The following is a 16776-nucleotide window of genomic DNA, read 5'->3' on the forward strand; positions in this document are numbered from 1 at the left end:
CCGAGCGAGGGCCGCTGGGGCTGTTTCCTGCAGGGGTACAGGAAGGGTGAAGGCGGGGTGAGGCGGAAACCACGCTCAGCCGCTCATCTGTGCTCCAACCGAGCCCGCCTGCCCCGACGGGGGCCCTGGGGTCCCCACCGCTGCCCCCTTGGCCAGGCTGTCACCCGCTGCCCTGCTGCAGGGACCCCGGCTCCTGGCTTTGCTGATGGAGCACGGCAGCAGCCACGACAGCGTGGGGCTGGCTTCTCATCTCACCATGTCCCCCACAAAGTGGTTTGTCCAGGTGTAACATTCTTGACCCTGCTGTCACCTTGGCCAGCCCTGTGATCCTGCCAGGCTGGGTATAGGGGGGGCAGGACCGGGTCCTGGGTCTGACCTGCAGCTGTAGCCCACTGAGACACAGGGCAGGAGCGTGGCTGGGGATGGGGAGAAGGGCAGGGCATCCTCTTCTGCCAAATACCCGTGCTCTCCTCGGTTAAAGCGCCCAGGAGCCTGCGGTTCCCAGTGGGGTGGGCTGGAAGCATTAGACAACAGCTTAAAAAGAGGCACCTTGCAGGGTGGGGTGCAGTGGGGAGGAGCGGATTTTTCACTCAGCTCACAGGCAGCTGGAAGGGGATGCTGGAAAATCAGAAGGGCTGGAGAAAGGGCTGATGAGAAGCTGAGTATGGGTTGCAATGGCTGAGATTATCTGCCAGAGCAAAAGGCAAACTGGCGCTCGATAGAGAAAGCTGTGGAGCTGGCTGGAGCCAGGGGCAGCGAGCCCTGCCCCTGGGGAGAAGTGGCTGGACAAACCCCGGCCAGAGACCTGCCATATGCTTAGCAATGAGCCAAAACTGTCCTGAAGATTGAGTGGTTTTGTAACGTGGTGGGAAACACAGGCCAAGACAAGGGGATTGTGAAGGCATCTGCGCCAAAGGGCAGGCAGATCTGTGCCAATTTTCCTAGCAGGATTATATTGATCAAGCAAGAGTGCTTTTTTGCTACAGGGATAGCCTCACTGCCTGATAAACCAAGTGGTGCTGTTCAGTGGCTGCCAGAGGAGGTTTTCGGGACAAGACTTGATCCTGCATGCCTTGGGCAGGCACCTGGCCAAGGGGCTATATACTGTTTATCACTGGTGCTAAGCGACAGGAGCATGGGTAGCGATGGGTGGAGGCAAGCAGGCTGGAAGACGTGTCTGATGGGATGGTTCCAGTAGCCGTTGCTGGAGGGACTGCGGTGCATTCAAGGGGGCTGGAGCAGACCCCTGCCAGCAGGACACAGCCCTGGGTTTCAGACCCCATGTGGGAGGTCCAGGCAGAGGCCCTGAACTGCACGCTGCCATGTGCTTGGGGGAGCTCTGGTGGGTAATTGCTACTTACCTGCCCGTGCCTGTGCTCTGCTCTGGTACCTGCTTTTGTCCAGGCTTGGAGACAGGATAGATCACAGAAAGATTTTCTGATGTTTGTAGGCTCTCTTTTATTTTCTTCCATGCGTGTGCCCCAAGCATTGCAAAATGTGAGTAACCTGGCCTGCAGGAGCGGGATCGGCTCCTCTTTTCCCTTGTTCATTACTGTCAACAGAGAGAAAGTCTTTAATGTGGAAAAAAGCCTTTTCCCTTAGCCTGTGAACCCAGCCCAGACTTGCACTGGGAGCGACGTGTTTCAGGCTGAGACATGCCACTGGAATTGCTTCAGAGATGCTGGGAGTCCTGCAGTGACAGTGTGAAAGTGTGTGTTCAGCATCCCAGTCCTCTGGACACCTCTTGCACAGGCTTGAATATCATCCAGCGCTTGCACTACGGCAACGTGTTGGCTGCAGTCACTGTGGGGGCATTGGACACACAGCTCATGGCCATCCTGGCCCAAATGTTGTCCTAATGCTGCATGGAGACAGGATGGAAAGAAGATGAAGAGCACAAGGAAGCAACATTTCAAGCCACCAGGAGAGAATGGGATACAGTTCAGCTTTTCTGACTTGTTCATACTGCCTGTGCGTGTGTCTCTCCTGAATTTGTCCATGTTTTCCTTCCTGAAAATGAGGCTTAGTACCAGCACCTCTTGTCTGGACATAAAGCAGAGATTTTTGTCTTTTTCTGAGTATATGAGCTGAAAAATGTGTGCTTTCCAGAGATTCCACACAGCAACCCAGTTGTTAGGGAGAGAGAGCAAAACCTCCCCTTCTCCACCTGAACGCACCAATGCAAAGGAAAACCACAAAAGCCATCTTCTGTTTTGTTTTCCAGTGTTTCTTTCTTGATGTGCTCGGGTTTTCTGGCTACTAACCCAAAAAATGTGGCTGGAAACAAGGCTTTACAGAATGTTTTGGCTTCCATTCAGTTAGAGAAGAGTTCTCTAACCAGCCAGTACTGACTCACAGGACAATTCTTGCAGGTAATCAGACGAGATTTCTACCTGCAAAACTCACTTGCCCCAGAACAGCGTAAGAGATCAGTTGCTCTGCAAGGTGCAGCTAACAATTGCCTTTGTTGGATGCCCCAAAACACAAGGACCTGACTGAATCGTTGATCTTTTGATCAGTTTTCTCCTGGGAGAGCGGCAACACTAGCTGCAGCCTGAGCGCCAGCAGCACACAGTGTTCGCTCAGACCGTACTCCAGGAAGGGGGAAGAGGAGGAGGAGGTGGGCACAGGTGGCTCCTTGCTGCCCTGGTTGCTGGGGCAGGGCTGCCTGCTGCCCACCCCAGCTCAGCGACTCCCTCGGATGCACTCTTCTTCATGCCTTTTCCTTTCCTTTTAGTGCTCAACCTGTCTCTCCTCAGCATCAGAACTGATCCAGGCCGGATAGATACAAATCAAATGTGACTTCCAATAGGATTCTTGCCTTTTCTTTGTCTGTGGGATGTAGCTGCATGGATGGAAACTGCGGTGTTTTATTGCTCCTCCAGTTGTTCCAATGCTTCCCAGAGAACCGTGTCATCTCATTGGTATTTCCATGTGCGATCTCTGCCTGGGGTACAGTCTTCCTCCCTTCTCTCCCTCTTACTAACCAGATTGTTTTGAAGTGACTAAACCAGGCGCAGATACGTGCAGTTTCTTGCCAGGAGGCTTCTCAGCAGCTCTGCCATTGCCTGTAGGCAGAGCGTGCCCTAGCATGTGCAGCGAGCCAGCAGGGCATCACACGTGTCAGCTGCCCACCGTGCCCAGCCCAGGAAAGCATGGGGTCTGGCACTGGTGGGAGGCAGGGAAGAGGCTAGAGGAGACATGCAGATCCGCTTTCTACTCCTGGAGTGCCAGAGGGATGTGGAGAGGAGCGAGTGCCCTCCCAGAGACTCTGATGGCTGTGCATTTTCTAGGGAGTGAGTCAGGGAGGTGGGGAGGCTGGAAAATGCCTCCTGAAATCTGTCCTGGTCTAAACCTCTAGGCTGAAGCTGCCGGATTTTGGAAGCCCTGAGTCAAATACTTGTATACAGGTCAGGGAGGGGACTTTTTCCCTCCCTGGAGCAGGGATGAGCTCTGTCAGACCACGAACCTGCCACCAGCATGGCCCTCTTGTTTGCAGCAGGGATGCTGTGCTGAGGGTCCATGGCGAGGAGGGCGAAGGGCCGTAGTGGCATGAGCATGGGTACGCACCAGCCTGTAGCTGCACCGCTGGGACCGGGCGCTTTCCTCAGCCTTCACCGTGAGGGACAAGGACGACATTTTGCCCTGTGTTGTCTCAGGCCGGGCAGCCCAGGGGTGCTGCTGACTGTGAGGGGCAGGGAGAGTGCCCCTGGCCCCTGTGCCCGCCTTGTGGCACCAGGGACACCGGCCGGCAGTGGTCCCTGTGGTTTCTGTTGGGCCAGTTTGGGCAGGTGGCACGAGGCCACGGTGGGCACCTGCTGAGAGGTGACCCCGGTGCCATCAGCTTCTGGGGCATCACTGCAGGCCTCAGGACTGTGAACAGGATGGGTTGTCTCCATGTGACACATGCCACAGAGCCTGGGGCACCACCGGAGCCCCTGTGGCACTGGCAGATGACCACAATGACTGGCAGGGTGACAGTGAAGGATGTAACGGAGACTGGCTCTCTGCTCCAGCTGCTGGGTGTCACAGAGGGGTTTCAGGGGCCCTGTGTAACTAACTTAATTTTTTTTTTTCCCCTTTAGCAACCTGGGTTTTGCTGCTTTTGGGACGAAGGCGTTGCAGCTACCTGGGTGCTAGCTGCTGACAGTCTTGTCTACATGGCTGGCCATGGGGACAGCTGGGTGAGCACAACAGAGGTGCTAATGGCTGGCTCCCTCATTGCTCTGACAGCCTCATCACCCTAGGGAGCAGGTCACCTGCAGCAGGACATCCCCTGCTCCTGGGAGCTCCCCCTGCTCCAGCTTTGTGGGGCCGGGGCACCGGGCTGTCAGAGGGTTGGTTGTACCCAGCATGTCTGGCAGAGAGGCTCCAGGGTGGAGGAGGATGCTCCTTGCCATCTCTGTCTCTCTCAGGATGCAGTGACTGGGCTGGCAGATGGGTCTCCTGTTTCTTAATTCTATGACCTGGCCACAGGGAACCCTGCTCAGTGGGGTGTGCACAGCGGGGCTGGGCTGAGAGAGCTGGAAGGGTCTGCAGGGGGATCTGGATAGGCTGGACCAGTGGGCTGAGGGCAATTGTATGAGGTTCAACAGGGAGAAGTGCCAGGTCCTGCACTTGGATCACAACTACTCCATGCAATGCTACAGGCTGGGGAGAGTGGCTGGAAAGCTGCCTGGTGGGAAAGGCCCTGGGGGTGCTGGCTGGTGGCCAGATGAACATGAGCCAGCGTGTGCCCAGGTGGCCAAGGAGGCCAACAGCAGCCTGGCTTGTGTCAGAAACAGTGTGGCCAGCAGGGCCAGGGCAGTGATTGTCCCCCTGTACTGGGCACTGGTGAGGCTGCACCTCAAATTCTGTGTCCAGTTTTGGGCCCCTCACTACAAGATGCTGAGGTGCTGGAGCGTGTCCAGAGAACAGTGATGAAGCCAGCAACGGGTCTGGAGCTCAAGCCTTTTGAGGAGCAGCCGAGGGAACTGGGATTTAGTCTGGAGAGGAGGAGACTCAGGGGCGACAGTATCACTCTCCACAGCTACCTGAAAGGAGGTTGTAGCAAGGGTGGTGTTGGTCTCTTTTCCTAAGTAACAAATGATACAAGAAGAGCAAATGCCCTCAAGCTGTGCCGGAGGAAAAATTTCTTCACTGAAAGGGTGGTCACACATTGGAAGAGGCTGCCCAGAGAGGTGGTGGAGTCACCATCCCTGGAGGTATTTAAAAGATGCGTAGATGTGGTGCTTAGGGACATGGTTTAGTGACAGATTTGGCAGTGTTAGTTTTATGGTTGGACTTGATGATCTTAAGGGTCTTTTCCAACCTAAATGATTCTATGATTCTTACTAGACAAACTTAATCACTGACATGACTTCCCACTCACAATCATTTCACTACTGATTTGTGTATTCTAGTTGTATTTATGTCTCCCAGCATAAGCTTAGGGAAGACAAGAACATTGTGGGGCAAGCATATCCGTACATTTACAAACCACTACCTTCATCAAAAAAAAAAGATCCGCAGGAAAGTGCTGAATCCCATGTGATTGCAAAGCTGATTTTTAGAAATTAACATAGAAAACCAAGCTACCTGGAATTTCCTGGTGCTTACCGGACTGTAAGGGTATGCATCCAGATAGCTAATGTAGACAGCCCCAAAGTTTCCTAAAGGAGCCACTCATCACTTTGACGGATGCTTTTCAAAAAGAAATGGAGAGAGCTCACTTCAGGTGTCCATTTACAGATATCTGCAGCTTGCTGGGTATCCAAAATACCCCCAAATGAAGGGGACTGGCAGATAAGAAAAAGGACCCCCAGGAAACCCAGGCTTTTCCAGGACAGCAGTTTGAGGCTTTCTGCAATATCCCACAGGATCTACAATGACACTGGACTATTACTAGACAAGTGCAACATCTCAATCCCTGCCCTATTCTCTGCTCCAGAGAGCTTCTCGGAAGGATTTTTCAGTCTCTTCTCCTCTGTCACTGGGGAAGCTGGAACACACTGGCTTAAGCAGGAATAAGTTTAAGTCAGTTCTAAATACTTTTGCATCTAATGTCAGGAAGAAGAATTCAGATCTGCTTAAAAGGTAAAATAAAACGAGTGTCCAAGAATTCTAGTTTCTCAACAGCTGACAAAAACCCCCACTTTTAAAGGGTTAATTTTTCCTCAATGTAAAGGTGAGACTCAGTCATAGAGGAAAATTACTATTTTTTTCTGAGGTTATCTAGCTAGGAATGCTCTGTCCAGAAACCTGTGCTGCTTCTATAAATGTTTAGGGTTTAGAAAATGAAGCAACTGCTGCATGACCAGCTAGAAAATCGTAAAGCTAAGAGAGAACCCAATGCAATCCTGCGCATGGCAGTGAATGCCACAGGTTCATCTATGAGGCATTTACCCACAGAATAAAATTTTTACAAAATGTTGTACTGTAGAGTCTCTTTCAGCAAACATACCTGGATTCCATGATGAGGAAAAAAGCAAGTTAACTTTGCCAGGTAAATGAGATTGACTGCGCACTGGTAACACTAATAATACGGATGAAAAGAAACACGTATGTTTATGTGTACAAATGATAGTTATTAATATCAAGTCTTTCCTACACCCGTACTGAGAACACGAAATATAATGAGATTGACAAGAAAACAAATGCTGCCACCTAGGGAGAAAGATGCAAACCCCAAGTTCAAGCCCTTCATGCTGACTTGTCTCCCACAGGGTTCAGACCTTGGCTCCCCTCTCCTTTCTGCTCTTGCTCCTGGTTCTGTGCCACCCAGGCCGGAGGGAGCAGCTATGTGAGAGCACGGGCTAACACTGCACTGGTACCTGAGAGGCAGAGGGAGTCACTCCTGGGTCACTGCTAGTGGCCAGCACCTTTGGATAGATGTTCTCCAATAGACAAGAGTTTTCAACAGCTAGCAATATTTGTTGAGCCTTAAGCATTTAAGTAGAAGCATGGTGGGTCTGACACGTTTCTATCACACCCAAGAGAACTTCAGGATCTCCAGTCCTGAAAGGCTCTGCCAGAAATTTGAGGTGAGATGCTTTCCTCCTTGTTCAAACCGAAGTGTGTTACCGCCTCTGGTGCAGAAAACCTTCAGGAAACCCTCCAAAGAGTGCCTAGAGCAAAGGGGCTGAGTGCTTCCAAACTACCCACAGCCCAGCTGGGGGCTAGAACCCAGCTGTCCCAGTAAATACACCCACAGGTCTACTGGGCAACAGTGCGTGGAGTCCAGGGAACATTTTGTTTACATGTGTTTCCTGGACAAATTTTTTTTTAATATTTCCACAGGAGGGAGAGCTGGCGATTTAATCAATTAAAAAAGCTCTTCTTGTAGCTCAACCAGGAACAAAACCATATCTACCCTTCATTAGCAAAAGTCATAAGACATCTTCTGATCTGTGTTTGACCTAGCTGCATGTTTGCACATTTTCTTCTCAGTCGGATCAAGACCATGCTGATCTGGGGAAGCTAGAAAATATCATAAAATCCTAATCAAAATATTATTGAACCGTCCGAGCTCTGACAGAAAAGAGATCCTTTCATACCTTGTTTCACAACCATGCTATTCAGCTAGTATAACCCCTTGTTAGCTTCATACAAATGTAATAAGCTAATGAGGATGCTTGGCATAAGGTTTGCTGGTGTCTAAAGGTTACAGTAACATCCTTCAATGTTACTGATTTTAGCTAGGGCATAGATGCCATGAGTAGAAGCCAGTCAACACTTTGAGCAAGCGAAGTGACATATGGATTTTAATGCATCTGATAAATTAAATGTGGTCACCAAGCACTGGTGAGTAGTCCGATACTAGTCAATTTTTATTTTCAGGGAGGCTGGGATTTTATCAATTCCTGCCAGAGCCAGGTACAGCATGACTCAATGCTATACACCAGTCCCTCTGTTAAAGAGAAATACACTTTGCTCCAGCTGGAATTGTATGTTTAAACAGTTTGAAGAACAGAAAGAACACAATTTAAAATGCAACAAGAGAGAGCAAAAGGAAAGTTGGGCAACATAGCTACAGCAGTTGCGACAAACTTTCAGAACTGTTCCATCCAAAAAACAGTTTGCCTGGGGAGGGCAAATAACAGTAAGATACATGAAAATAAAAGTCAAATTAAAAGAAGTTTGCAAAGATCAGGAGATTCTGGGGAACTCTTGCTTTCCATGATTCCATTTATTTATTACAATAAGAAGAGCAATGTAAAAAGTTTAAAAGAAAAGTAATCTCAAAAGGAAAGAAATACTTCTGCCTTGATTTAGTGGAAAAGTTGATGCCAGCTCCAAGTAGCTCTGGGTGCCGAGACTGAGAGGGTTGCTAGACCCAGTGCAGTGTGGCTGCAGCCTCAGCGCCTGGGTACTTCATCACGCTCTGACCCTGTCTGATCACCTTCCCCTCCAAATAACACACCTTCAGAATTCAGTGACTCCAGAAATAGGAAGGACGGGAGCATAGTCTGGCTTCAAAAATCTCCTTTCTGGGTGACTTCCCTGAGCAGCAGAGGCTAGAGTCGCCAGCAGTGAAACCATTGCTGCAGCCAAAGAGGCAGCTGGGTGACAATTTTGGTAACAACTGGATTGTTATCCAGATTTTGGGCAATCAGAGCATATGCAAATCAGCAGTGTCAAGCCACTGCAGCCACTGATGCAAGACCCACAGGCTGTCTTTCCCTCTTTGCTACTTTTGCTGCTCTAGCGCTCTGTCATTCAGATGCCTTCCTACCTCACCTGCATGTAAAATGGACCTCTAAGAGCACCACTGGAGGCAATCGTATGAAACGAAAGGTGAGGGCTTTTTGTACTTGAAAGCTTTGTCTTAAGGATTCATGGGAAGCCTTAGAGTCTTACTCCAGAAGCGTGAGTCCTACTCTTCACATGAATAAGACCAGCATTGTCCTAAATGTAATGTACATTTTTAACATCAAAGGAAAATGAAGCCCATCATTATGAAATTCACCATCTTTTTGAGCTATAAAGCTTCATAAACACCCAACTGGAGTACTTACAGGGTTTTTTTTCCTGAGTTTGAAATGGATTTTTTCTGAGTGAGGGCTATGATATGATTAAGCCTTTCTATCACTGTCCTACACACACTACAAAACTGTTTTAAAACAAAAATTAAGTCTACCATACTGAAATTCTGAGACATCAATTTTTTGATTTATGAAGGTTCATAAACACCAAACTGGAGTACAACAAGGGTTTGGAAGATCTAAAATCAGCTCTAAGGTACTTAAGCATTCATATGCTGGGAACTCTGCTCTAGGGTGTTTATAACTGTCAGTCTACATGTTGTTTTTTATTTTGACTTGTTTCATTTAGTGGTGTTCACAAAATATATTTTTCCTGAGTTTTGCAAAAACAATGCAATGTTATGCACGCTTCCGTCAAATACAGTGGAAACATTTTTACAGTTAACAAGACTGGAGTTGTTAAGTTCCCTATAAGCACAGTTAGTTATCAAAATAGAAAAAAAAAAACCAACAACCAAACCAGCTTATTGTTTCCATCCACTTGTTAATTCACATCATAGCACACGACTGCTTTGGCATTTGGAACAATCTGAAAAAGTGAAAATTTCCAGATGTGGATGTGGAAACACAGCTGGGAGCACACAGGAACTTTCTCAAATGGATATGCCACCAAGAGATATTAATTTTCCATCCACAGCTGATATTTTGTTGGGAGGCACTGGTCATCTTTCTTTTCCAGCCACATATTCATGTCTCCACATCACTGCTTTATCCTAAGCTTCCAGCCCTCCTCCAGTTGTGCCACATACAACATCCATCAACGATTAGTCTTTGCATGAAGGAAATGAAAGCAGGGGTTTGCCCATGTGCTGGAAGATCAGGATAGCTTTGACCCTTTAAAAGAACTGTAAGACAAAAGCATTGTTGTTTTTCAAAACCAAAGCCACTGACCTGTGAACGTTTGTCAGGCGTGGTGTACCGTGTGTCTCTGCCTGCGCTTCTGCTGCCCAGCAAAGCCTGACGAAGCCATTGTCTGGGGCCAGGGCTAAAGCAGGTGCCACTTGGCTTGGATCAAAGGTAGAAGTCATCCGCGTATTACCAAGGCACCGTAAGACAAACAAAATACAATTCATCTCAAGCAACACACCGAGAACAGAGGTGTTCAGCAGAACAGACTGAACCTCGGTGCTCTCACACTCTCACTGCGGGAAGGTCTGCCAGACCCACTCCGGAGCACACCTTTTTACATCAGTCTTGTTTTCTGACTTTGCTTTGATGTTTACCATGGAAAGTGGTTCTTAGGTGCCAGCCCAGGGTGGTGACACCTGTGCCCCAGGGAACAGAGCCCAGAGGGCTGGGGGCCTCAGGGGCAGTGCGTACCCTTGCCCATGCCTCCAGCGCTCCAAAACTGCCCTTCCTTGGGGTAGGAGCAGAGAGTGCCCAGTTTGTTGCCCTACACCAGCAGGACCTGCAGTGGGGCAGAGGCTTGGTACATGTCTGGCTGCCATCACCAGTGTGGTAGCTGCCACAGAAAATCCCTCCAGTGGCACTTGTGGGCTCAGATCCTCCCAGAAACAATGAGCAGCTACTGCAGCCAGTGCTGCCGGCAGTGGAGGTGCTGGGGCCCCTTGCTGCCAGGTGGTGCTGTGGGAATGGTGCTGGGTACACATTCATTTCCTTCCCCAAACAACTGACCTAGTGGCATACAGTCAGGGCATCTCTTTCTTACCCTATGATCTGTCTTACGTGAGAAAATAAATCAGGGTTCGATGGTAAGTGTACAATGGCTATGTTTATAAACTTCGGGTTTATCACAGTAACACTATTTTGTTTAAACCGGCAAGTTTATTCATTAAGACAGGCTAAACAGAAGGTACATTTAAGGCATTGTTTCCATTTGGACTGCCTGTGTCCCTCTCTCATTTTCTTGAAAAGTGGCCGTCTGCCATATCAGCATCTTCCCATCTTGAAAATTTGGACATTCTTGTTATTTTCACTGCAAGCAGAAGAAAAATAATTTAGAAGAGAAGCACTACACTTGAATTTAACAGAAACATTTTATAAAGCCAACTCTCCCATGTCTTTCTGTGTGTTCAATTAAATGCAGCGATGCATTTAATTGCATCACTTATGGCAAACATCACCACAAAGTAACTGTTATGCAAAGATTTATGAATCACACTCTGGTAACTTAACAGAGACAGCTTCACTTCAGGCTTTGCTACCTATAAAAACCTGGTAAAGCCATCTGCAAATCCGAGAAGTATCAAACCACATGACAGGTCTTGCCATGAGGACTAACGTGTCCATCAGAAAGCACTAATGCGAGTCAAACTTCACAGTCCCTGACGTGGGAGCCAGTTCTAATGCTGACACATTTCTCCCTTTCACATGAATTCAGTGGGAAGGGTGTGCATCCTGATGCATTTCTGTATCTCGGGCTTCACTAAAATTTGAATGTGAACATTGGAATCTTCCTTAAGGAAATTTTAGCCAAGTGTCCCTTTGCTGGGGAACATCAGATATTTTTTTCCTTTGGAAGTCCCATACATAGTACTTTGGGGCACTCCATTTACAAATCTCAGTTTACCAAACAAGTGCAGACACAAAAAGAAAGTGATAGAATGCAAACTGCCCTAGATCTTCAGTTTGCTTCCCTGTGTTAATAGAATCAAGCTGGTTTATCCCTCATGAAGTTCAAGAGGCTTATGACTACCCACCCAAAAGCAGGGATAATCTCTACTAACAGTTGTATCAAGGATCTTTCAACCAGAAGTAGTGGAGCAGATTAGGAATATGAAAGGAAAAACCAAGCCCAGGGAATGTAAAACACATATAAAGATGTAAGGAAAAGTTCCGGCTGAAGGACAGCCCTTAGGCTAAACCCTGCAGAGGCAGCTCAGGCTGCTGCATCTGTTTCCAAGGAGCTTGTGGTACAGCCAGACTAGGTTTAAATTAAGATCAGCTGTTATCAATGCTACTGGGCACTACGTATGGAGGAGACCCGGGATGCACATTTGAGCACCCACTTAAGAATGGATTAGATCTCATCAAAAAAAAAAAAAAAAAAGGGAGGGAAGAAGACCAACTTTGGTCTTACAGTGACTTTGCTCTTACAGTTAACAGCCTGCACTGTGGAACCAGGATGGGCAGAGTTTGTGCTGCACTTTTGCTCCAGGCGTCTCATGTTATGGATCAGCCACAGCCACCTCTCCTGCAGTACTGTTGATGCAGGTGGGGCCTTCCAGATGCCTGCATCATCTTGCGTGGCTAAAAGAACCCATGGACAGTACTGTCTTGGCCATTGAGGGAAAAACAACTCCCTCTAAAAAGTCCTTTAATGGGCTTAAACACAGGCTGGAAGTGACCTGGAAGTTGGCTGTTGAGAATCACCTAAGTTAATTTAGACGTAATTGTTTTGTAATTCGCTATGGGCTATGCCTATATATCTGTTTCTACATCACCACATTACACTATTTATCTCAGCAACTACTGGTCATGCAGCTTGTTAAGCAGGGCAGAAAGATCTCTTTGTTCTCCCCTCCTAAGGGGTGTGACAGACTGTACCTTGGACTCCTCGAAGTGAAATGACCATTGCTTATGGCTGTGAACTGTTTATCAAAGCTGAAATTCTTCCAATAAGACAAAGTGTTTTAACCGTGTTGTGTTTGTGCCACATTAAACACTTCAGAACAACAACTCCAGACTGAACTGGAAAGCCACTGAGTACACCAACTACTGAATTATTAAAATAATCAGGATAGTATCTGACCACCTGGTGTCCCTTCAGACCAAAATATGTTTCTGAGCATTTAAAAGACAGCAAAAAAAGATGGTTAAGATAAAAATCTATCTTGTGTGTGTAACTGGATTAAATCCCATCACACAAAACATGTACATTATTACATCTTATATTAATAAGATGTAAGCCCCATCACAAATCACTTAAGGAATTGAGTGGAAGCGAACAGCAGGTTTGGCTAGAGAGCCCTTTGTGCTGTGTGCAGTGCTGTATTCGGGAATCTGCCATGCACCCATCTGGAACTGAGGGATCGTGTTGAAAAAATGAAACATCCTAGAAATGTAAGGCCGGATCTCAAAAACTGTCATTCTGCTCTGAGAAAGGATCAAATACACTGTTTAGGTCGTGAGCCACTCTCCTGCCTGTATCTCTATGACATGGATTTTCACTCTTTCTGTGCGATACTTAGCACCTCTCTTTGACTTTTATTGTACTGATTTCAGTCCATTTTTCCAGATCCCTGGGAATTTTGACACTGCCCTGCACAGATCATTGTATCTTATGCTATTTTACAAATTGTATTGTCTTGTGCCAATACCAAATTCACTACAAAAATCATGAGTTATATACTACACCTAAAGGAAAATTCACTTTACCATTTGACTGTAAAATGCTGATTACTGCTTTTAAACCACACCATTTCAAACGGCTGTGATTTCATCCTTTAAAAATTTCAGCTGAATCATTAATTGTCTGCTTTGTCTGTTTATGTGAATGTCAAGTGGAGCTATGTAAAATGCCTTATTAATGTCATGGAGCAACACTACTGTTTCCTCCTACTCTGCTAGGCCAGTTATCTTGCCAAAAACCTAAATCTCACAGATGTGATCAGATTATCTCTGACAAATCTGTATTAGCTTTACTTACTCTCTTTTTTACCTCTGGCTGTCTACAGGTCAATTGCTTAATAACTTACTCTAACATCATTCTAGGCAACAAAGATGGATAGGCTCCTAATATGTAATATGCCAGCACCTCTTTTCTCGCCTTTCCACAGACTGTACTGTGTGTGCCCTTTGATTCCCTGTTTTCCCCTCCCCTGCCCCCAGCTGTAAGTTTACCAGTTCTCTTTGCAGTTTGTCATTTGCTAAGGTAGTTTGTGCTGTACTGTGGTGAAAACGCCACCAAATTCTGCAGATCTGCATACCATCAAGCATCCTTTGACACACTTCAACACTTGGAAATATTATTTCCTTAAATGCTCTTTGACACCTTTGACACTTTTCTTATTCTGGCCTGTGTTAATGGATCCATTAACTGGGGTGTCAGAGGGAATATTTTGCTTGCAAATAGGGAAGGGAAGGTTGGGACGCCCGTCGAGCCACTACCTGTTCGAAAAGCAGAGCACACACTCATTCGAGTAGGTCTTTCCATCGGTCCCACAAACTGGATTGTAGTCCTTTGGGCATCCAGGCATACCACCATACTTGTAGCAGGCAGGCTAGGGAAGACAGGTACATAAGAAATCTAAGAAAACACCATTTGACAGGGGTCCCTGACCAGCTTTCTGCTCTGGGGGCTCCTGAATAACGCTGGCACGCTCATGAACGAAGGGCAGTGCTCAAGAGGAGTTGCCACAGCATCGTGAGCTGCCACCTTATCTTTCATGCTCTTATGGGCATTTATCGCTCGCGGCTTGGCTGCGGTGTCAGGACACACGTGTGCGACAAGGCACCGCTCCTCCAGACGTCGTAACCTTAGCGGGACACGGGGCCAGCGAGTCCCCGTGAAGGGAACGGCAGATGGAGCTGGTAAGAGACGGGATCACCGGGGGTGCCGGGCTCCCGGGGTCCCCCGGGTGCAGGGGAGCCCCCGCGCAGCCCCGGGGTCCGGAGCCAAGGCCAGGATCTCCCGCCCGGCGCCGAGCCCGGGGCTCTGGGGAAGGGGCCGCCCGGCGGCGGGAGGGCAGCTGGGACCGTCCTTCCCGGGGACGACGCGGGGGTGGCACTCACCGGGAAGCTGGCAACGGCGCCGGGAGTCGAGAGGAGCCCTGTGGAGAGTAACCGGCGTTAACGGCGCCGCGTGCCGCCCGGATCCCCCCGACCTCCCCCCGCACAAGCCGGCGCCCGTTACCGGCCCCCCCGTCCAGCCGCTGTCCGCCCCCGGCACCAGCCAGCGCCCGTTAACGGACCCCCGACACCAGCTGGTGCCCGTTAACGGCCCCCCCCGGCACCAACCAGCGTAACGGCCCCCCTGACACCAGCCAGTGCCAGTTACCGGCCCCCCCCCGAGCAGCCTCTGTCCGCTCCCGGTCGCCCCGGCACCAGCCAGCGCCCGTTACCGCCCCCCGCCCCGAGCGGCCTCTGTCCGCCCCCGTCCCCCCCCGGCACCAGTCAGCGCCCGTTAACGGCCCCCCCCGGCACCAGCCAGCGCCCGTTAACGCCCCCCCCGCCCCGAGCAGCCTCTGTTCGCTCCCGGTCCCCCTGGCACCAGCCGGCGCCCGTTAACGGACCCCCGACACTAGCCGGTGCCCGTTAACGGCCCCCGCCAGCACCAATCAGCGCCCGTTAACGGCCCCCCCGGCACCAGCCAGCGCCCGTTAACGGCCCCCCCCGGCACCAGCCAGCGCCCGTTAACGGACCCCCGACACCAGCCGGTGCCCGTTAACGGCCCCCCCCGGCACCAACCAGAGTAACGGCCCCCCTGACACCAGCCAGTGCCAGTTACCGGCCCCCGCCCCGAGCGGCCTCTGTCCGCCCCCGTCCCCCCCCGGCACCAGTCAGCGCCCGTTAACGGCCCCCCCCGCCCCGAGCAGCCTCTGTTCGCTCCCGGTCCCCCTGGCACCAGCCGGCGCCCGTTACCGGCTCCCCCCGGCCCCGACCAGCCGCTGTCCGCTCCCGGCCCCCCCCGGCCCCGACCAGCCGCTGTCCGCTCCCGGCTCCCCCCGGCCCCGACCAGCCGCTGTCCGCTCCCGGCCCCCCCCGGCCCCAGCCGCTGTCCGCTCCTGGCACCCCCGGCCAGCCACTGTCCGGCCCCATTTTGTGCCGGTTCTCCACCCTGCCCCCGGACGGCTGACGCCCGCTGCCGGCTTCGATCCCCCACCCGCAAGCCGGCCGGTGCCCGGTACTGGCTCATGTTTCCCCTCCCCGAGACCGGACCGGCCGGGGCACAGTACGGGCCCGCTTCCCCGGCACCGGTTCCCCTCCCCCGACCGCCACTGCCTCGGCGCCGTGCGCCCAGTACCGGCGAGGAGGACGGGCAGCAGCACCAGCACAGTCACCGACAGCGCCATGTCCGCGGACAGACTAACGGCAGCGGGCGGGGCGGGGCGTGGGGCGCAACGGCCGCGGGGGGCGCGGGGCGCAGCGCGGACGGGGGCGGGGGCGGGGGCGGGCGGGAGCGCCGGGGCCGGCCGGGGGTGCCACGGGGGGGACCCGAGGGCTGAGGACCCGCGGGGCACCTACGGGAGCGGGACGGCCCCGCGCCATACGGGAGAGGGAGGGAGGCAGGACCCGCCGCGGGGAGCGGTGGCACCCGTGGGGAGGGACGTGTCCCCGCTTCACCCGCGGGCTCGGGGGGCGGGCAGCACCCGCGGGGGTCGGGCAGCACCTCCGCGGGTGCAGCGAGGGCAGGGACCCTCCCCTGTGCTGCTGGGGGATGTGGGGATACGGTGCCCCGGTGCTGTCCTGGGCCAGCGAGTCCGTGCCTACCCTAGCAGCAGGTCCCCACGGGGTGTCTTGTCCATGCCGCTTCCACGGGGGGACCCCCAAAATACCCAGTCGCCAGCGGCTCCTCAAGCGCCGAAGCCCTACCAGCTCTGCACCCGCGCTCCCCTCCGGGCTGGGCAGGAGGGCAACGGAACCAGTGGTGGGCTGTAACGCCAGCATTCCCGGCTTCCCGGCTGGACTTGGCCTCATTGGAGTTGTGCTTTGATTGCAGTGTCTTGGCTGCGTGGGGAAGCTGGAAATGTGTGCAGTGCCATGTGGCTGTTAAGGTCATAGCCCCTGTCCCATCATAAAGGGATGAGGTGGCCCGTGTGGAGCTATGAGTGGAGAGGGAGAGAAAATGGAT

The 16776-nt window shown here is 51.3% G+C and overlaps 1 protein-coding gene across 1 annotated transcript; it reads right to left on the minus strand.

Annotated features, from left to right (window-relative positions):
- Positions 1 to 10788: 10788 nt before the first annotated feature.
- SPINK2 (serine peptidase inhibitor Kazal type 2) lies at positions 10789 to 16052 on the minus strand. Its single transcript, XM_080397648.1, has 4 exons — positions 15949 to 16052; positions 14718 to 14755; positions 14094 to 14206; positions 10789 to 10959 (listed from the first exon to the last, which is right to left on the minus strand). Exons 1-4 carry the CDS (start codon positions 15995 to 15997, stop codon positions 10914 to 10916), a joined length of 246 nt encoding a protein of 81 aa, XP_080253774.1. The 5' UTR covers positions 15998 to 16052; the 3' UTR covers positions 10789 to 10913.
- Between the last annotated feature and the right edge of the window lie 724 nt (positions 16053 to 16776).

The sequence above is a fragment of the Falco punctatus genome, assembly GCF_963210335.1.
Source record: "Falco punctatus genome assembly, chromosome: 1".
Taxonomy (NCBI): Eukaryota; Metazoa; Chordata; class Aves; order Falconiformes; family Falconidae; genus Falco; species Falco punctatus.